The sequence below is a fragment of the Lemur catta genome, chromosome 22, assembly GCF_020740605.2.
Source record: "Lemur catta isolate mLemCat1 chromosome 22, mLemCat1.pri, whole genome shotgun sequence".
In the NCBI taxonomy this organism is placed as follows: Eukaryota; Metazoa; Chordata; class Mammalia; order Primates; family Lemuridae; genus Lemur; species Lemur catta.
The window spans coordinates 20412419-20434805 of record NC_059149.1 but is presented as its reverse complement, the minus strand read 5'-3'; the positions used below and the strand labels follow the sequence as shown (position 1 = coordinate 20434805).

Sequence of the window (22387 nt, the reverse complement as noted above, 5' to 3'; positions counted from 1 at the left end):
TTCTCAGCAGAAACCTTACAGGCCAGAAGGGAGTGGGACAATATATTCACAGTTCTGAAGGAAAAAAAAAACTCTCAACCAAGAATACCGTATCCAGAAAAACATTCCTTCCGAAATTAAGGAGAAATTAAGGACTTTCTCGAACAAAATCTGAGCGAATTCATTGCTACCAGACCTGTGGTATAAGAAATGCTAAAAAAAGTCTTCAAGCTCAAAGAAAAGGATGCTAATGTGATTGTTTTTCTTATGTTGTAATCATGGTATATAAACCACTTAAATCTTTAGTATGAAGATTAAAAGACAAAACTATTAAAAATAATAATTTGTTAAGAGATAGGCCATATAAAAATGTAAATTATGACATCAAAAATTCAAAATGTATGGGAAGACTAGAGTTAAAGTGTATATTTATTATTTTGTGTAGTTCTTTTCTTCTTTGTAATCAAAGTTAGTATCAGTCTATAACTTGTTATAACTATGGGATGTTTTTATCAGCCTAATGGTAACCACAAAGCAAAAACCTATGATAGATACACTAAAAATAAAAAGTAACCAAAACATACTACTAGAGAAAATCACGTAACCACAAAGGAAGACTGTAACAGAAGAAAGACATAAAGGATCTATATAACTAGAAAACAAATATCAAAATATTAACAGTAAGCCCTTACCTATAAATAATTACTTTGAATTAATTGGAGAATACAAATGGAATACAGTCTCCAATTAAAAGACATAAAGTAGCTGAATGGATTTAAAAGAAAAAAAAAGCAACACTCAACTATATGCTGCCTACAAGAGGCTCACATCATCAGTAAGGACACATACAAACTGGAAGTGAAGGGATGGAAAAAGACGTTCCATGCAAACAGAAACCAGAAAAGAGCAGGAGTAGCTATATTTATATCAGATAAAATAGACCTTAAGCCAAAAACTATAAAAAGACACAAAGAAGACAAGTATGTAATGATAAAGGGGTCAATACAACAAGAAGATATAACAATTATAAATACATATGCACCCAACATAGGAGCACCTAAATTTAGAAAGCAAATATTATTAATAGACTTAAAGGGAAAGATAGACTGTAATACAATAATAGTAGAAAACTTTGACACCCCACTTTCAACAATGGACAGATCATCTAGACAGAACCATGCCCTAGACATTTACAGTACATTTTATCAAACAGCCACAGAATACACCTTCTTCTCAACAGCACATGGAGGCTATTCCCCAGGATAGATGTGTTAGGCCATAAAACAAATTTTAAAAAATTGAAATCAAGAAATTAACAGGAGGAACACTGGAAACTGTATATACATGGAAATTAAACATGCTTCTGAACACTATAAAACACTGATGAAAGAAACTGAAGAGGACATGAATAAATGGAAAGATATCCTGTGTTTATGAATTGGAAGAATTAATGTTAAAATGGCCATACTACCCAAAGCAATCTACAGATTCAATGCAATCCCCACTAAAATACCAATGACAGTTTTCACAGAAATATAAAAAAAATTCTAAAATTCATACAGAACCACAAGAGACATCAAATAGCCAAAGCAATCTTGAGCAAAAAGAACAAAGCTGGGGGCATCATGCTGACTTTAAAATATACTACAAAGCAATAGTAACTGAAACAGCATGGTACTGGCATAAAAACATATACAATCCATGCATTTACAACCAACATATTTTCACCAAGAACACACAATGGGGAAAGAACAGTCTCCTCAATAAATCGTGCTGGGAAAATTGGATACCCAGATGTATAAGAATGAAACTAGATGCCTACCTCTTACCATATACAAAAATCAACTTAAAGTAGATTAAAGACTTGAATGTAAGACCTCAAACTATGAAGCTACTAGAAGAAAACATAGGGGAGATGCTTCATGACACTGATCTGGGCAAGATCTTTACAATAAGACCTCAATTTTACAGGCAACAGAAACAAAAATGGTCAAATGGAATTATATCAAGCTAAAAAACTTCTGCACAGCAAAGAAAACAATCAACAGAATAAAGACACAACTTACAGAATGGGAGAAAATATTAATATTCAACAAACTATACATCTGACAAGGGGCTAATATCTAGAATATGTAGGAACTCAAACAACTCAATAGCAAAAAACCAAATAATCCAAATAAAAAATAGGCAAAAGACCCAATAGACATTTCTCAAAGACGACATACAATTAGCCAATAGGTATATGAAAAAATGCTTGGCATCACTAATAATCAGGGAAATGCAAATCAAAATCAAAATGAGATATTACCTCACCCCAGTTAGAATGGCTATTATCGAAAATACCGAAAAAAACAAATTCTGGCAAGGATGTGGAGAAAGGAGAACTCTTACACACTGCTGGTGGGAATATAAGTTAGTAGTACCTTTAATAACAATAGTATGAGCTTACCCAAAAACTTTAAAATGGAACTAACATATGATCTAACAATCCTGCTACTGAACATATATCCAAAGAAAACAAAATCAGTTATGTTGAAGAGATATCTGCACTTCTATGTTTATTACAGCACTATTCCCAATAGCCAATATATGGAATCCACCTAAGTGTCCATTAATGGATGAATAGATTAAAAACTGTGGTATAGATACACAATGAAATAGTATTCAGCCATGAAAAAGAACAAAAATACTGTCATTTGCAACAACATGGGTGAACCTGGAGGACATTATGTTAAGTGAAATAAACCAAGCACATTAGGACAAATACTGCATGATGTCATTCTTATATGGTATGTAGGAAGCAGAGAGTAGAACAGTGGTTACCAAAGGCTGAGGAGAGTAGGGGAGGAGGGAGGGAGGGATGGGGAGAGGTCAGTCAATGGGTACAAAGTGACAGAAAGGAGAAATAAGTTCTGGGGTTCTATTGCATACCAAGGTGACTGTAGTCAACGATAATGCATTGCACATTTCTAAATAGTCACAAGATATGATTTTGAATGTTCTCACCACAAAGAAATGACAAGTGTTTAAGGTGATGGATATGCTAATTATCCTGATTTGATCATTACACAATGTATTATATGTATCAAAACATCATATGATAGCCCATAAATATGTACAATTATTATGGATCAATTAAAAACAAAACTTATTTAAAAAAACAATAAAAAGTTTGGATAAGCCACTGGAAGTGCCGGTAAATTAACTTCTGGCTCTTTATGCTATTTATGGTAACATGTTACCATGAGTTGTGTATGACATATATATCATGCAATACATAATACATGTATTATTCCTCATGATTTTCAGAGTCTTTTGGAGAAAATGTCCTGTCGTATTTGACCTTCCTCGGAAGCAAACTCTGCATACACATGAAATTATATGATAAATTCTCATTCTAGTTTCCAAATTAGGTTTTTGGCTGAAGTCCTTGGAGACCAAGCCAAACTCCAAAGACACTGGAGAGGCCAGTCTCTTTCCCGGGCTGGCTCCACGCTGACCTCTGCCATTAGAGTTGGGAGCCCCAGCCCTAAACCCACCCAGTCTGACTCACAAGCAGCACTTCATGCAGTGTCTTAATTTGGAAAAAGTGAGCTGATGCAGCACAGCTTAAAACAAGAACTGCCCTTTTTTGAAAGGCCACCTTCATTGCTGTCCGTCAAATACACTGTGCTCTAAAAATGCTGTGAGAAAGGGACATCTTGCAAGTCGTTTTTCCATGCTACCCTTGGAAGAGACAGGGAACAGGCGTGAGCCACACACACCGCCCCGGAGGCTGTGTGGCCGCGTGCACACAGATGAGCCCCAGCACCCAGGGGGCCGTGGGCAGGAGCCCACACACCTCCATGACCTGCTTGTAGAATGAAGGGAACACCCATTTCCTGACTATGTTTCGTGTTTTCTTGTCCATAAGAAATAAATCATTTCCCAAACTGTCACTTTGCATAACATGGTCATTTAGTGTTAGTTCTCACGTCCCAAAATGGAACCTTTCAGTTGAGTAAGTACAAATAATTACAGTAGAGAAAAAGGTTCACCTTAGTGTTTCTTCTGAGGTCATCATACCCATTAAAAAAAACGATGTCCCAATTACTCTGATTTGATTATTGTATGTTATATGCTTGTATCAAAATATAACATGTACTTCATGAATATGTACAATTATTATGTATCAAAAAATAAAAAACCTTGACGATTACTCACTCCAAGCAAAGGGAGATTTTTGATTTGTTTTTCATTTCTCCATACTCTTAACAGAGAAGTATTTTTCATTTTTATTTCGGAGGCGAGGCTTTAGACAGTTCTGTTTCTTTCAACCAACATTTGAATTTAAATATTTCTAAATATTAGAATATTAAAAATAATAGTACCAATAATCAAGGAAAAATTTTATAATCAGCAAACATAAAGGATATGGGTTTTCTGCTACAGAATCATTGTACTTTTCTTCAGGGATGTTCTAAAACAAATTGTTCTTTCTAACTCCTTCACAGCCTCAGAGGCAGAGGTACCTTCATCACCAAAGCAAGAGTTCTTTCAAAAAAGGAGTATTTGTAAATTCTCAAAAGATGAGCTTGGCTACATGTCCCAGAATGAGAATTACTGTCAAACTTTCAACGCTCAGCAGTGAAAACAGAGTCCTACTGATCACGTGAAAGTCGGCAAGCCCTGAGGTGCCCACCTTGATATTCTTTTACTACTAAGGGTGACCTTGGGCACTGGCGGAACCCCAGTTGTCCCCTCTTATCCCCTCTCTGGCTTGCTTGCTGCCACCGGGTGGGGGTGGGGCACAGGAAGTCACCTGGCTTGATGGGCATCATCACCATGGTATTGGGTTTACTCATTATGACACCTGTGGGCATTCTGCAGCTAGGAGGGCAGGAAAGCCCGACCAGGTACCCAGGAAGAAGGCTCCCAGGTGAGAGAGGGCTACACAGGCAGCCGGCTGGTCCTCCACTCCCCATGGCAGGTCACACAATTTGTCTCTAATCCACCATTTCAATGCTTCTGCCTAAAGCCACCCACCTGCGTGGCTTCTTACCTGAGAGGTTTTTGAGGGTGTCCCGCTGGGTTCAGGAACTGAGGCTTGGGTGGAAGGGGAGGTCTTTTTTGTCTCTGTGGAACATTCGGGGGGCTTTGCAGCCTGTCACCGCCTCTTCCTCTTTGGGCTGCCAGGGACAACCTCTTGTAGTCTTCCCGCGCTTGCCTAGCCAAGGAGCGTCTCTTCTCATCAGCTGCTTTGGATTTTCGCACTAGAAAAACAACAGAGTTTTGAGAACTGGGGTGTCGTCAGCCCACAGAGAGATGAGAAGTTCTCGCACAGCACAAGGGACAGCAGAGCAGGCTCCCGGCAGCTTGTCATCTGCTCACAGCCATGAACAAGCACTGTCAACGCCTACTGTGCAGAAAGTGGTTCACTGCAGGGTTCCTCTCTTCATACTGGGGTTTGGGGATTTTCTGAGACGTAAGGAGGAGGAAGAAAAGGAGGAAGGGATGAGACAGAAGTGGAGGAACGTGTGCAAGAACTTCCAGCAGTCGGCAAGACTAAGTGACGAGTCCCAGCCTGAGTGAGAGTTCAAGGTGTCAGGTGTTGAATAACAAGGGGCGACTGTCGCATGCCTCTCACAGTCACGTTCTGACGCAGTGGGCCTGAGCCACCAGCAAAGATGGGGCAGTTGGGGCGACTCAGTGGCACGGGGGTGCGGACAGGGTGAAGAGCAGGCAGCTGGACCAAACGTGAGTCAGCCCCGCAGACAAAACAATATGGGATGTTTAACCACAGGTAACTGCAGGACACATTGTCTTGTGTAAAAGTACTCCAAGGCTGCCTTTGAATATTACAGTGACATGTCACTTAATGACGGGATCAGTTCTGAGAATGGAGTCATTAGACGATTGTGTCCTTACCAACATCAGAGTGTACTTACTGACACAGACCTAGACGGTATAGCTGCTCTACAGCTAGGCTGCAAACCCGTACAGCATGTTGCTGTGCTGAATACTGTGTGCGGTTCTGACAGTGACAAGTATTTGTGTATCTAAACACAGAAACGGTACAGAACAGTAAAATATGGTATAAACGACAAAAAAGGGTACACCCGTCCAGGGGACTTACCATCAGTGGAGTTTGCAAGACTGGAGAGTGAGTGAGTGGTGAGCGAACATGAAGGCCTAGGACGTTACTGTGTATACCACTGCAGACTGTCTACTTGGGCTATACTAAATTCATAAAACTTATTAACATTTTAAAATTTATTAAAAATTTATTAAATTTATAAAAATATTAAAAATCATTACACAGTGCATGACTACGTTGCAAAATAGAGGAGCTTTTTGTTTTAGCAACGTCATGTTAAAGACTCTAATGCAGAACAAAAGGATAATGTCTACTGAGTATATTTACATCTCAGGCATTATTGGTCACATCCTGTTAGGTTTGACTTCGCAGCGATACCAAAAATACTCCATTATACTAGGATTTCATCGCAGAGCACGAGGCGGCCATTGGATCTCGCAAATGTTTCCATGTCACAAAAGTTGTCATTTCAATGGCATTTGCTACAACGGAACTGCAGGCTAATTTAGGATTCTGAACATCCTGCCAACGTTGCCCTCTTATTCCCTTCCTCAAGCTGCCTCAGGGTTGATCTGGTAGTTCAGCCTTCTTTGTTCAAGTCAGAGGGAAACCCTAATCCCTTCTCAAACCTGAATTCTTCTAGCATCTGGGAGCATTCTCTGCTCTGCGGTCATTTCCACGGCTTATTCTTCTCCTCTGAGGTTTCTCTCTGGCAGGGTGAACTCCAAAGGGAGTCAGGGCTGGGTCACAGGCATGGACAATGTATCCAGCCTGTTACCCCTGTGTTCTTCTTATTACAAAGTTAGAATGTATTCACTGTTGACAATTTAGGGGGAAAGAACCCAGAACAGAACAAGAAGAAAAATTCAAATAAGTAACCTCGAATCCCACCCTCTCCAAGAAAACTAGTGTTTACGGTTAACTTTCCAATTCTTTTCTCCTTTGTGGACTTAGACATTTTTAAACAGTGATATTTTTCATACTATTTTATAATGTTTTTCTTCTCCAAACTAATGAGATATAAACATATTCCAAGGTCATTACACGCTCTTCTAAAATATGTTTTTCATAGGTACTTACCATTCTATTAACATAAATACATCATAATCTTGAGGGTACAAAAATGAATTCTGCTATTCAAATGTAGCTCGTAAACATCTGAGTATTAATTTAGTAATAACATGTGAGTAATAATTTATTGTTAGGATGTCTCTCAACAACCCACTTTAAGTGCCTCTTAGGGTGATCATTTTATTAAAGAGAAAGAATCAGAGGGGAGAGTCCAAGGTTCTACCGAGGCTCCTGGGTACTCACGAGATGCCTGCCACTCGGAATCTTCTTTCCAGTTCTTGTAAATCTGCTTGGTTTTCTCTTCATCTATTTGATTCATTTCTTCATCTTGTTTTTTCTTCGGGGATTCTTTCTTCTGTTTAAAAAAAAAAAAATGAGAAACAAACACTGGTGAGCAAATCTGGCAGCTATCTACAAGGAAAGGATCCTGAGCACATCTGCTGTCTATCATTCCCTCTGGCCCACTGGGGAGGCAACGTGGGGTGTGGACAGAGTGTGGACTTGGGAGCCAGAATGCCTGCAGCTGGCTCTGCTGCCGCCCAGCAGAACCACCTTTGAGGTGGTTCAAAAGGAAGATTTTTGTTTAAAAAAAACCCTGTAGATATAACCCCAGGGCCGATCACTGAACCTCGCCTGGGCTATTTCCCCATAAGTAAAATGAGAAACAATATTTCACAGGGTTATAGTGATGGTTAAATAACTTTTATAAAAAGTACCTAGCACAGTGTGCTAAGAACTCAACAAATATTCCTTTATTCGCACACATAGCACTTAGCTGCTTCAAATTACTCCCCTGCTTAAGTAGTGGTCTATTTCATGAGACCAGTGTAAACACTATTTTACAGCAGGGGTCCCCAACCTATGGTGAGTTGTATAATTATTTCATTATATATTGCAATGTAATAATAATAAAGTGCACAATAAATGTAATGTGCTTGAATCATCCCAAAACCATCCTCCCCACACCCCAGTCTGTGGAAATACTGTCTTCCATGAAAACGGTCCCTGGTGCCAAAAACGCTGGGGACCGCTGCTTTGCAGGACCTGACAGGTTGCCCAGAATAAATGCACGTTCTCAGAGCTGTCCCAGCCAGACCTCTACAGGCCCCCAAACCATGTGTCCCAAAGATGTAGTACTTACACGTGGTTTGAGGTGGTTCAAAAAGGAAGATTTTTGTTTAAAAAAAAAAAAACCCAGAAAAACATTTTCAAAAAGCATTCTTTGAGAAGGGAAAATATAAAATAAGACATGTGAGTGTTCTTTTAAAAGGAGAATTTGGTTTTTTTAATTAAGGTAAAAGAGACATAACAAAATTTACCATCTGAACCATTTCTAAGGGTAGTGTTCTATGGCATTAAGAACATTCAAGAAAATGTGTTTTAAATGAAAGAGGAAATGAACAAACCAAATCACTTAGATCTGAAAAGTACTTTGTTTATTGGGCTACAGCCTTCTGAGTGCTCCCAAGAAAAGTGAATTTACAACTCGGTGAACTAATAAAAGCCTTGGTTAGCTAAGTAATAAAACAAGCTGAAAGGGCCAAGACAGACTGACTATGCTTCCTGCTCTCTCACAAGTGACAGGTTTTTTCATTTGTGTTTTCCTCTAGAAAGATAAAAACTACCCTATTGTTAAATTATTTCACCATGTCTAAAACATAAACCTTGATGTTGCGAAACTTATTTTTGATTATCATGGGAAGTCATAACTCACAGTTTATGCAGTGGTAATTCATAAATTGCACTTCACTTTAGAAGTAACTAAACTTTAGTACATTTGCTATTTTCATTTTTTTTTCTTTACATTGTTTTCCTCCCTGGAGCTAAGTTTGCACCATAAAAACCAAAGAATAGCTTTTGGTGTTTGAAATGACTGTTAGAATTTGCCATCCCTTTACTGAAGCCGTTTACAAGCCTGACATAAAAGTGCTGCTAGCAATTTCTAAACTTAAAGAGAAAATAAACTTAAAAGTGGAGCCTTGTTTGTCTCCCACATGCATGTGTATTTATTTTTAAATGATTAAAAAAACATATACTTAAAACATCAAGCTATGATTATCATGGATATTGTTGCTTAGGATGAACAAGATGTTTAAAAAAATGAGTCTACTTAAGGAAAAATATTAAGTAAATAATAATAGATGTGGTACTTGCTTGTTGAGACTCAAATGCCTGAGAGTGCTGTATTTTGCAAACGTACTCCTTTTAATCTGCAGTGTAATTATGTATAAACACACTGGAAACTCAGAATTAATGAGTTTCACAGAGTAATAGCAGATGAGCGCTGGCCCTGACTGCTGTATTTATTCAAGGCAGCCGGAAAACTTAAGGAACTGGTCTGAAGTTTCTCTAAGAAGTCCCCCAGAAAATTTACTTTTAGCAAAATCTTTAAAAACTTATCTTTACTTTCTATACTCAGAAAACCATGATTTCCTCTTCCTCTTGAGAACTGCTCTGCTGGAAGCACGTCAGTCAGGGACTCAGGACTGTGAGTCAAGCGCGGGGAAACCAGGGGAAGGTTCTAGAGTGAAGGGGCAGAGGGCCGAGGCTGGATGCTGGTCCAGACGCCTGGGGTTCAAGGGCTGGAGACCCAGGCAGGCAGTGCGAGCTGTCAACACGAGCTCAGCTCAGGGGACCAGAGAATGAGGCAAAGTCGGGCCCATACAGACACCCTCTTGTCCCAGCCTGAGATGGAAACACAGAGTGACTTCCCCCCCATTTCCTTGCAGACACTCACAAATGTCTCCCCTTTATCACCTTGACTCTCCAGGGAAGCTTGGCAAGTGACCTGCTCATTCATTCTCTGGAATTGTTTGCTATTCTTTAACCATGCCAAGCGAGTGCTAGGCTCAGTGCCCTTGTATCTGCTGTTCCCTCTGCCGGGAACACCCCCCCTCCAGACATCCCTATCGCTCCCTCCCTCCCTCCCCCGGCTCTTTGCTCCAATATCGCCTGCTCAGAGCGGCCTTCTCTGACCTCCTTTCTAAAACACCCATTCCCCTCCTCCTGAGGCCCTTATCCTGCTTTATTTTCCTCCACGGCACCTACGATCACCTGACTTCATGGATAGATTTATCATCTGTCTCTCCATCCAGAATAGAAGCTTCCTGAGGGCAGGGATTTCATCTAATTTTTCCATAAAACGTGTCTCCAATTCCTGTAACAGTGCCTGGCACACAGAAGACACTCCATACGTGTGGTTGCGTGAATATATGGATCCTTTGTCTTTCTCAACTGTCATCGTTTCAGATGCCATAATGTCATCTGAGAGATGTCACTGAGAGTTGCCTTCAGATCCTCCACTGCTGCTGTTTTAGGAAAAGGTGTGTGCCATGGCGGTGGTATGCATGTAGGGACCACAGTGCTACTTCATCGTGATTTCCTGAAGTCTCAGAAATGCAAGCTATTCATGCATGCGTGTGCCTACAGAGGCGTCGGGGACGGATCACACCCTCCATGGGAACACAAGCCTCTGGGCCAGCCTCCCCCACAGCCCAATCTCAGGCCATTCAGAACTTTCCCTTCCCAGGCTCACGTCTTACCCTGCTCTTTCAGACATCCTGTGGGTCAAATCCTACTGCAGCTTCCAAGTGCCTGTCTATGCCGCCTTTATTCTGAGCAACTTAGGATAACGACAGGCAGCTAGCATGATGGAAGAAGTGGGCTTGGCCTGTAGGGAGAATGTCACATCTGGACAGAGACGGGGGAGGAGTCCAGTGGACGTGGGGGCACAAGAGGCTGTCCATCGTAAAGGGACAGGTTCACAGCAACGGTGAACACAGCAGTAATATAATCTGAATTCACGCTTTCTGCCAAGTCTAACGCTGCATCTCTCGCTCTCTGAAACCAGTCCCCCCTCGGTGTCTGCAGCAGCCCCAGATATCGCCTCTGTGCTAGATCTTCAGGGAGGAGCTTCGCAGACACGTCTTGGCACCTTTTTCCATGACATCCAAGACTTTTCCCAACTCCAGACAAATGGGTGTGTTTGCAGTGTTTAAGACAGATTGCACGTTCTGCTGCTTAATTTCATTTCTGTGTAGGACTAATTAACTAATTTGTGAAACATTAGTGGAAACAGCGATGCACATAGCCCCCTGGAGACAGGATGCCGGTCTTTTTACCTGGTGAAATCCATATGCTTTCATACGACTGATAGAATCGGCCAACATTTGTTGAATGTTTCTTGAAGAACTGGAGGGTGACTAAAAATTAAATGAAACACATTTTGTAGCATCTGGAGCTGCAATGCAATCTCAGAAGATAACCTGTCACTGCTTCCCTCCTTCCCTTCTTTCCACATTCCCCAAAGCGGCCCCCTCCCCCGCAGCTGGATTCACCCCAGTTTCCCACTGGTACCTGCGTTTCGATGTGAGCCTCAGCGTCCCCACTGGGTAGAGCTTAGAAAGGAATTATCACCCAAGAGCCAGGAGCTGCTGGTTTGGTGTGTCTTGATCACTTCTAGACATCAAATTACCCCTAATTTAATTCTATCCTTGCTTGATCTCAGCATTCCCTGTTTAAACTCGGACCAGAGAAACTCCTTAGTCTCTGGCATTTAACTGCATAGCCCCTTGCTCCCCTTCTAGGGCTGGAGACACGCCTCGGTGCCTGGGAGTCCTGCCTACTTTCCCTGCCTGGGTCACACTCCTCCCCTCCCCCTGCTCTTGTTACTCAGCCTCTAGTTTCTGCCTTGCTAGATGCATTTCCCAGGAGGCAAATCCCCCAGCGGGGTTCCCTGATCCGTGGCCTAGATTCCCCGGTGGCATTCCCACCTGCCGCATGCCAAGCTCTCTGGCATTGTAACTGAGCCAGCAAATCAAATCGGGTCCCTCCTAAGACACAGGCCCCCACCACTTTGTCCCGAGTGCACAGTCTGAGCCAAGGCCCGGCATGGGTAGCCACATGCCCTGCACAGCCAGAGAGAGCCCCCCACCACCCACATTCCCACGACTTACACGCCTCGTGCCTGAGGACTCAATTCTGAATTTTGGCATAGATCAGAAACTGTCAGCAAATTTTCAGCAAAAGGTCGGTGCCAATGTTCGGTGAGGAGCACAGAGGGTGCTGTAGGGTTGTTACTATGCCACGCAAGAAGCCAGTGTAGCAGAGACTGCCAGCTTTCTCCATCACACCCTTTTTTCACAGTTGCTGGCATGTGGCTACCCAACCATACTGCATGCATTTCCCAGCTGCTCTAGCAGTTATCTCAACATAACACAGGTGACGGCTGGCATTCGCCGGTTCCACCCAAGCCCTTAACACCTCATTCCAGATACTTCCTCGTTCCGTAGGGCAGGAATGGTGACAGTAGCCATGCTACTATTAAAGACAGCAAAGCCACCAAAAGCTTGAGTCCCTGAATAACTGTGTGGAGCTGAACCCTCCTGACCCAGCACACTTACCTGGGACTGTTATAAGAGAGAAAAATTAATTTCTATTGTTTTTTGGCCATTGGGTTTGGGTCTATTTGTTTCAAAAGTTTAGTTTAGTTTAACTGATAAAACTGGCCACAACAGTTGCTGGTGGCATGCTTTGAGCCATATGAGAACTTTTTACTAATCATGGCTAGTGCGATTAATGCTAATTCCACTAATGGCTACTAGTTGCTGAAGGCATGTTAAGCCCAGGCACCGTGTTAATGAGTTAAGTACTATTTTTATCCCATACGACATCTCTGATGGATGGGCAACATAACGCCCATTTCCCCACGAAGAAATGGGGTCTCAGAGGAGTCGTGGAGCTGGCTCAGGGCCACAGAGCTGGCTCGTGCCTCAGCGGATGCTTTTTCTCTACTGCATAGACATTGCAGTGATGTGAAAATGAAATACAGGTCAAAAGATTTCTTATGCTTGTTACTTAGCAAACTAATGAATCCTACAGGTATCACAATCACCATTTACTACATTATCTCGCACTTTTTTCTCATTTTAATATTATAAAAGGATACTTAGCTGCTCTGCTAAAGTGTTACAATGTACATTTTAGTGGAGTGTTTTTGTTATCACTAGTTGTTATAGTAAAATAAAAGATTTGAAATGAGGTATCAGAGCCTTGAGGCAGTGTGGAAAGTGTGCATGTGTGTGTTGTGTCTGCATGGCATGTGTTTGTGCATGTACTTGTGTGTGCCCATGTTTGTCATGGGGGTGGACACCCAAGAGGTCCACTTGGGTAAAGATGACCTCATGGGACAGGCTCTTTTTCAAGGCTTTTTAATCTGCCAGCTGCAAGGTCTTCTATTTTTTTTTTCTGTAACACTTCAAAGCCCAGATGTTTGTGTTCTAATTTTTTTTTTAATCTCCTGTTTTGCAGTGTGGCCTACTCTGAAGGCCATTTCTTTAAAAATAATGAACAATTCTCTAAAGATAAAATCTAAAAGTGAGCAGATATAGTGTTATTCAAGGTCTCCTTCAGGGCAAGGACAGTCAGTCTACCGATTAACGAGTTCCCAGACTACAAATCACACAGACGCAGAGAAACACAGAAGGGCTTATCTTTGAATTAGCACACTCTGCCGTTCTCCCAACCACACTCAGAACGGGCTCTATTCTCTCCCAAGTTCTCTCGTGGGGAGAGGGGGAGGAAACCACTGACTGCATTCAGATGGCCGTCCAGACTGAGGGTCCCCCTAAGGATCCCCGCTCAGCTGCAGGGTGTACCTGGCTCTTACCCAAACTCCCCCAGGGAGGGTGAGTCTGTTCACACGGTACGTCACCTGTCATTTTCTCTGCGTACCACTAACTCCTCGTCACATTCCTCTCTGCCTGGGAATGGCATCTGCTTCCCGACCCGCGTGTCTCAGAACCTGGCAGGATGACAGCTAAACACCGCTGTTGCCATCACTGCCGCTTCAGCGCAGGCTCCCGGTGACACCAAGCGTTTGCTGTGATCCATCGAGAGTTACAACACTGATGAAATACTAGGCAGAGCATCATCTCTGAGTTTCCTCAACTGCGTCACCACTGCCAAAATGTGAGGATAAGGCAGATATTTTGCAGAAGGCAATAATTTTGCAGAATAAAAACCATATACTCAGTCCTAATCCAGATGCTATTTCAGCCTCCTCCTCGGCTTGGACAAACCAGCCAGCTTTCTTTTCTCTCCAACTCTTCATCCAAAAACTGAGAAGGACCACAGCTTGGCTCGTGATAAGAATAGCATCTCACAATCCAAGGACCTCAGGGGACAATTGTTGCTGCTCCCAACAGATGTTACTGGGCAAACTTCCTCATATTTACAAATGTTTTCAGCTTCCTTTGTAAAGGAGCAATGTTACTAAATTTAATCCCTGTTTTATAAAGAGAACTGATTCCTCAAGGATACTGCCCCACGTCACAGAGCTGCCTGCAAGGACTAAAACTTCTCTTCCCAGACTAGAGTTCTTCGACTGTGTTGGCGGCACGTTCTGCAAGTATCTGGTACTTAACTAGGTGCTTTTAATTTTGGTTATTTGGTATAATAAAAACGTCAAACCACCACAAATATATCCTTTAAAAAAAGTAAAATCTTTTGCAAAGATTATCTTGAGTGTGTAGAAAGATGCTCTGAGACTGGACCTCAAATTTTCTAAAGCTGATAGCAGGGATCAAGCAACTTGCCTAAAAATTCCAAGATTTGCTTCTCACGGCCGTAGGGGTCAAGCAGAAATTCTTCACTCTTAAAATTGGGGGCAAATCCTTTATTGTTCTGCAATACATCCACTAGCAAATGGATGAAGCCATTTGCTAATGAAGATATAACTCGACTTACATAGTATAAAATAATCCAAATGCAAATCTATGGACTGGGCTACTTAGTGTTCTGGTTAAAACTGCAGAAACCGTTCCATGGAGGGTGTAGAGCTCTCTACATTTTGTTAATATGTGAGATTAGCTATTTCCCAGATGAACCAAGAGATAAGTTTTGAGTCAGGGGTGGAGGGCTATGGTGAAAAGCAGCTCAAGACAGGATTGCCGCTTGTCCGAAGAATGCACAATTCATGATTTACAGAAATGGGATTGAGTTGACCTCCACCATATACTACTGCTGTGCTTGTACATTCCACCCCTGCCTAAATGCTTTTCGAATACAAAACTCTAGGCCTCACACTGTGGCCTATCCACTCAAACTGTATGGAAACCCTCCTTAATAGATTTTAAGCCTTGCATACACGGCAGAATTTTAAAGACGTGACAATATCCTTTTAGATATTATAGTTAAAATAAAGTATAGCTGAAACTTGGAAATCTTTAAACCTGAATTATATTTTTTTAATTTCAAAATATTACAGGGGTACAAACATTTTGGTTACATAAATTGCTTTTGTACCATTTAAGTCAAAGTTATAAGTGTGCCCATCACCCAGATAGTGTGCATTGTGCCCATTAGGTATGAATTTACCCATTCCCTCCTTTCCCCTCCCACCTGCTTGATTTCTGATGAAGGTTATTTCCATATGTGCACTTAAGTGTTGATCGATTAGTTCCAATTTAATAAGTACACGTGGTATTTGTATTTCCATTCTTGTGATACTTCAAAGAATGGTCTCCATTTCCATCCAGGATAATACAAGAGGTGCTAGTACACCATTTTTTTTTTTTTAGACTGAGTAATACTCCATGGTATACATATACCACATTTTATTAATCCACTCATGTATTGATAAGCACTTGGGTTGCACATCTTTGCAATTGTGAATTGTACTGCCATAAACATTCAAGCACAGATGTCTTTTTTATAGACTGTCTTTTTTTTCCTTTGGATAAATACCCAGTAGTGGGATTGCTGGATCAAATGGTAGGTCTACTTTTAGTTCTTTGAGGTATCTCCATTCTACTTTCCACAGAAATTGTACTAGTTTGCAGTCCTAGCAGCAGTGTGTGAGTGTTCCTATCTCTCTTCATCCACACCAGCATTTGTTGTTTTGGGACTTTTTGATAAGAGCCATTCTCACTGGAGTTAGATGGTATCTCATTATGGTTTTGATCTGCATTTCCCTGATGATTAGAGATGTTGAGCATTTTTCATATGTTTCTTGGCCATTAATCTGTCTTCTTTTGAAAAGTTTCTGTTCATGTCTTTTGCCCACTTTTTAATGGGGTTATGTGATTTTTTTTTCTTGTTGATTTGCTTGAGTTCTTTGGAGATTCTGGTTATTAGCCCTTTATCAGATGCATGGCATGCATGTATTTACCCCCATTCTGTAGGTTGTCTATCTGCTCTATTGATTGTTTCCTTGCAGAAGCTTTTTAATTTGATTAGGTCCCACTTATTTTTGTTGTTACTGTGATTGCTTTTGAGGTCTTCTTCATAAATTTTTTGTCTAGGCCAACATCTGTAAGAGATTTTCCAACATTTTCTTCTATATTTTTAAGTTAAAAGAATTTATGGGGAAAAGGAAAGTGGGCTAACCAAATATCTGATATCTATTAGACATAGAATTATCTCATTTCCTCATCACAGAATTCTACCAGATTGCATTAGTGTTCTATTGCTGCTATAATAGATTACAACAAACTCAGTAGTTTAAAACAACACAAACTTATTATCTAACATTTCCGTCGGTCAAAGGTCCAACACTGGGCTGAAATCCAGGTGTCAGCAGAGCCGTGTTCCTTCTGGAGATTCCAGAGGAGAATCTTTGCCTTTCTGTTTCTTTGCCTTTCCAACCTTCTAGAAGCTGCCTGTGTTCTTGCTTCATGTGTGGCCCTTTCCTCCATGGTCAAAACCAGCAACATCGCATCTCTGACCATCTGTAGCCACATCTCCCTCCGACTCTGACCTCAGCCAGGAAAGATTCAGTTTCCCAGGACTCACACTGTCAGGTGGGGCCACCCAGTTACTCCAAGATCCTCTTCCATCTCACGGTCCTTATCATTCGTCACAGGTGCAGAGTCCCTTTTCCCACGTACAGTAACGTATTCACAGGTTCCCGAGATCCAAGTGTGGACATCTTTGCCATTTTCTGCTTCACAGATTATCTATTCCCTTTTTATAAATGGAGAAACTCATGAGTTCAATGTTACAGTACCAGGGGATGAAGGAGGCAGGATTCAAGTTATTTCTGGTATTCCAGAAAGTATGTAAGTCCCTCTAAAATGTTTGCCTTTCCATTTTAATAACTATTTTTTATTAAATCAGGGTAGCATGATGAAACATTTCTGAGAAAGCGTGCTGAAAGTAACTGCATTCCCTTCCCAGGGCTGCTGCAACCAATTACCATAAACGCAGTGGCTTCAAACAGCAGACGCTTATTCTCTCACCGTTCTAGAGGCCAGAAGTCAGAAATGGAGGTGTCAGGTGTCGGGCAGGGCTGTGCCCCCTCTGAAGGCTCCAGGGGAGAATCATTCCTGGCCTCTTCCAGCTTCCGGTGGCTGCTGTCTTGGGCAGCACAACTCTACTCTCTGCCTCTTTCTTCACCTGGCCTTCCTCTTATACAGACACCTGTCATTGGACGTAGGGCTCACCCTAAATCCAAGGCAATCTCATCTTGAGATCCTTAATTTACATCTGCAAAGACCTATTTCCAAGTAAACTCACATTCTGCGGTTCTGGGTGGACATGAATTTGAGGGACACTGTTCAGCCCAGTATAGTAACACATAGGAGCTTACAATAAAAATACAAGTCTACCACTAAGCTGGCTGTGCAAGAGACAGAAGACGGCCTACTACTTAAATGCTCACACTAGTAGCTGTGAAGATCACCTGTCTCCCTGTACACCCTGCTGTCAGAATGAACTTCAGCAAACATCACAGGAGACCTTGAGAGCATCTTCTCTAACACAGGGAAAGATGAAAGGCAGAAATATAAAAACTCTTCATCCATTTATTTCCATATTCCTTGCAGCTAAATATTTCCCCGTCCCCTGCCCCTCTCTCTCTGTCCATTGTGACAGTTTAGCTGACACCTAAGGGATGGAACAGCACCGCTCTGCCTATAATATCTATGAGATGGTTAAAGAATAATAACCATGGTGTCTATTTTAATTTTCATTTTAATCTTCTGGCCTATTTTTGAAAAATTTTTTTGCTAGGAAAAGTATTGTAATTCAAGCACGAAGATGAGCATGCATACTTAATGCTCTTGAAGGACACTCGTTGTTGCTGCTGTTCTTCATTCTAGGGGTGCAGGGAAGGCAGCTGCTCGGAGGGGTGTTGGTGTTACACATGCTGGGTACAGAGAAGGCCTGCAAATGTGGGGGTGCCTCACTGGGGATCTGGGGAAAGAACCCAGGGCTGCCCCCGAGATGTAAACCAAATTTTAGAATTTCATACTCTTAAATATTTTGAGTCTCAAGTTTGCAGCCCTTTATAAAGCTTCTTCATATTCCTCATATTAACAAGGCGATCAAGTACAAGAGTGACTAGTTAAGGAATGACCTAGGGGTCCCGCAGACATGGGTTTGAATAAGACCTCGAGCAGGTGTATAACCAAACACACCTGGCCTCAGCTTCCTCACCTGTAAAATGGACAAATACCAACAGTCTCTAGTTCATAACATTGCTGTGAGGATTAGGCAGACACTCAGCTGTGTGTTCTGCTATGTAATAACCCGAGTCATGTTGGTTATTAGATTCGTACGAGACCAGTGAGGTAGGGAGGAGATAACCACATCCCCATTTGACAGCCTCAAAGAGGTCATGAGCACACATGACCAGTGTCACGGGGCTGGGGACTCGAACACAAGTCAAACAACTGCAAGTACCTGCTAATTCTCGGTGTAATTAAATTCCTGGCAGAATAAGGCATTTTGTAGTAGTTTTATCATTCTTCCAAACCATAATCCAAGCAGCAAATTATGGTTGAGCTTCTTAAACCACCAGAACCATAGGAGAATTCATACCAGTTCTGAGTATAAAATTCTATTCTGCTGGGGACATAACTGTCCCCACAATCACGGGCACAATCTGTGAAAGCCAATATTTAGAGCACTGATGTTTCGAGTCTGCAAAAAGAGGGGAAGACTCAATAGAACACGACCCAAATCACGAACGTGCCCGATCCAGCCCTCTGCCTGTCTTTGAACGTGAAGTTTCATTGGAACGTAGCCACACTCACTCCTTGGTGTGTAGCTGTGACAGAGACCGTGCGGCCCACAAAGCCTGACCTGTCTACTAAATGGCACTTTACAGAAGAAGTCTGCCAACCTGTTAAAACAGAAGCTATATAAATGGCGGGAAGGGGGGTGGAGGGGCACCTGAAAATATCTTAAAATGCCTAATTTTATTGCTAGAGTTCTTAGTACCATCAGTCCCATGAGAAAGGGGTGTTGTCTTTTTCACGAAGTCACAGAATGAATCCCCCCAGAATGAAATGAACAGCAGACCCTTGAGGCCGGGCAGCATCCCACCCAGTTTCAGACCCTGATGCGTGGCCACATTCGTCTCCGGGGCCCCAGGATCTTTATCTGCCCTAGTTATGAAATTCTGCACATTCACAGACGAGAAAGACTCACTCGGATTTTCTCCTCTCCCAGCGTTGGCGCTGGGCTCGGTCCCTGCCGCGGTTCCTCTCCTGTCGCTGCCTTGCAGATGTTCTGAGCCTCCCGGTGATCTGCGGCTTGTAGACCACCGTCCTGTGATTTCGTTTTTAAGCTATTGGTGAATTCTGCAGACTGGGTTTTTCTGAAGAGAAACAAAAGCGGAATCATCATAAACATTCTTCCACCGGGACAGCTTTTCCAAAGCAGATGTCGACATTCAACATATGTGGAGACACCATTACTGAGGGCTTATGATAGGCTGGGTCCTTTGCTAGGTACTAGTGACAACAGCTCAGTCCTCATAACCACCCTGTGAGAAAACCCTGCTATCCTCACTATGTTATAAGAGGCTCAAGGAAATGTTATGATTTCTCCAAGACAACATCGTGGCACAGCCAAGACTTCAACCCAGGCCCGCCCCGCTCCTGGTTTGGAAGCTAAACAGCCAAAGCACACTGCCTGCTTTTGATGAGTCAGCAAATCATCCCTTTGTCATCTGTCCTTATGCAGTTTGAAAGTCACAGGCGTTGGTGGGCAGCATCCCCAGCCCTCGGAAGTCCACTGCGTGGCAGAGCCCGCTCCCATCACCAGCCCTTGGGAGCTGAACCCAGGTCCCTACGTCCACCCGATGTCCACTTCACCAGGTCAGGGTAGGGCTGGCACCACCACTGCCCAGAGCCAGAGGAGGACCCCAAGAGATAGAGGGCTTCACAGAAACCACCACAGGCACCATCCAGCAGCAGGGCTACCATCACCTGCCTCAGTTTCCCTATGAGTTACCCTCCTATGTCTCCAGTTGATGATGTCGCTTCCCTTTCCAAAAACCTCCTCAATGCCCACAGCATAAGGTCCAAACTCCTACATCTGGCCTTCCAGCCACTTTAGAGCATGGCCCGTGTCTTCCACCTCTTGCCTAAGTGTACCCCAAACCTCAGAAGACCCCACCATTCCCCAAAGGACCACCCGTAGTCAAGTCTAGGGGTCTCAATTATGCCCTCTGCCTGCACGTTCCTTCCCGAACTTCTGTAGCTGGAAAATGACTTATCTTTCAAGGTTCAGTTCAGATTTCACCTGTTCTGTGGATCAGAATGACAGACTCCTACCTGTGCTTGGTTAGCTCTGTGTTTATCCCTTAATTATAGCACAAATCATAGCCCGCATTGGCTGCAGCTAGTTGTGTATCTGCCTCTTGTCCCTCCTAGACTGGAAGCTCCCTGTTCATCTCTGAATTCTGTTCATCTCTGAATTCCCACAGCACCCATTTATTCAGCTGTCTGTATCTGAGCAACCTTCTTCTTAGAAAGTCCAAAGCTTGAACAGTCATTGCATTTCTCACATACATTCCTGACTCAGCTGTGTCAGCCTGTGTTGCTCTAACATGATTCCAGCAAAGCCAATGATCATCGATGGGGAATTTGCATACTTATATCAAATCTGATCACAAATCAAAACTAGAAGCACACACAGCAAAATGAAGCAGCTGATCTTACAGCATTGTGAGAATGAAGGTCTTTAGACTAAAAGCCTAAGGGAACTTTGCAGAGAGATCCAAAATGATTCTGTGATCCTCAAAGCCCACCTGGCTCTCCCACCAGATACTGTGAGCGAGAGGCATCTTTTGCAGTGTTTTCTAAAGCATGGACAGTTTCTAATGTCTCTCGTTGGTTTGCAGATCTCATACCTGAGCTCTTGTGCCTCCTGCTCCGCTTTCAGCCGGGCCCGCTCGGCAATGATTTCGTTACAGAGCACGTCGTAGGGCTTGTCGAGATGGTGTTCACCCATCACCCACACCCAGACTTCCTTATCGGCTCCCAGCTTCCAATGGACGGATTTGTCATTTTCTGGAAACAAAAAAATTCAGATTGAACAGATACCTTTAGTCATGGAGTATGAGGTTCCCCATCACTAAAGTATTTAAGGTCTGTGGGGAAAAAAAATATTAGATGAGGCCAAGCACTTCCAACCTGCTTGGGAACTGGCAGCATCCACAGGTAGCAATGGCAGAGGTGGCAGTGGGTGGCAGCTAGAGCAGGAATATTTGTTTAAAAAATATCATGGGTATGGTTTTCACACATGCCTATTTTGTAAATGAAGAAATTGAGATGGGAAGAAAGTGTTCACTGTTTGTATTTTTCTTTCGGGTAACAGAGCTAGCATCAGACTCCATAACCTCTTAAGTCTAAGAATCTCCCCGTAACCCAAAGTTGCACAGCTACCCAAGGGTTTGGTGTTTCCATTATCTTCCCTGGTTTCACGGTTGTGTAAAAAGCATGCATTTCAGAGTTAGACTGCCTTGGGTTCAAATCCTGCCCCTGCCACTTACTAGCTATGTGACTTGGGCAAATTATTTAATGTCTTTAAGACTCAATTTCCTCATGTGCAAAATGGGCACAGGAATACACACTACGTAGGACTGCACTGCGGAGCAGGCAGGTGCTACTATGCCAAGTGCTCCCCGGTGCCCGCCACGTAACCGGAGTTCAACAGAGGTTAACTGCTATCGTGGCCACCCTATTACTTACTTATATGGCTGCCTCAGAGATTCACACCAGCTTGTGAGAAGATAATACCACCAGGTAGTGTGATACCTGGTGAAGCCACTTAAATAACCCTTGTTTACAATCGGTCTTGCAGGTCGGGTTACACTCTAGCGCTTCTGAAATGCGGGCACACACAGGTCATGCCCTCTGCAACCCGAGGCAGGTGCAGTACACCTAGCCGAGCCCAAGAGGGACAGCCCCTGAATATGTCAGACCCACTTAGGGCCACTGTGGTCCAATGTTAGTCCACCCAAGACCCCAA

The 22387-nt window shown here is 42.7% G+C and overlaps 1 protein-coding gene across 1 annotated transcript in view; it reads right to left on the bottom strand.

The window, feature by feature from the left end:
• Positions 1-22387, bottom strand: part of SH2D4A (SH2 domain containing 4A) — a 46543-nt gene that overhangs the window by 9397 nt on the left and 14759 nt on the right. The window contains exons 3-7 of the mRNA XM_045535308.1: positions 21267-21426; positions 19559-19727; positions 11248-11328; positions 7370-7481; positions 5021-5231 (exon numbers count right to left, since the gene is read on the bottom strand). Coding sequence (XP_045391264.1) covers positions 5021-5231; positions 7370-7481; positions 11248-11328; positions 19559-19727; positions 21267-21426 — 733 coding nt within the window. The remainder of the gene's footprint in view (positions 1-5020; positions 5232-7369; positions 7482-11247; positions 11329-19558; positions 19728-21266; positions 21427-22387) is intronic.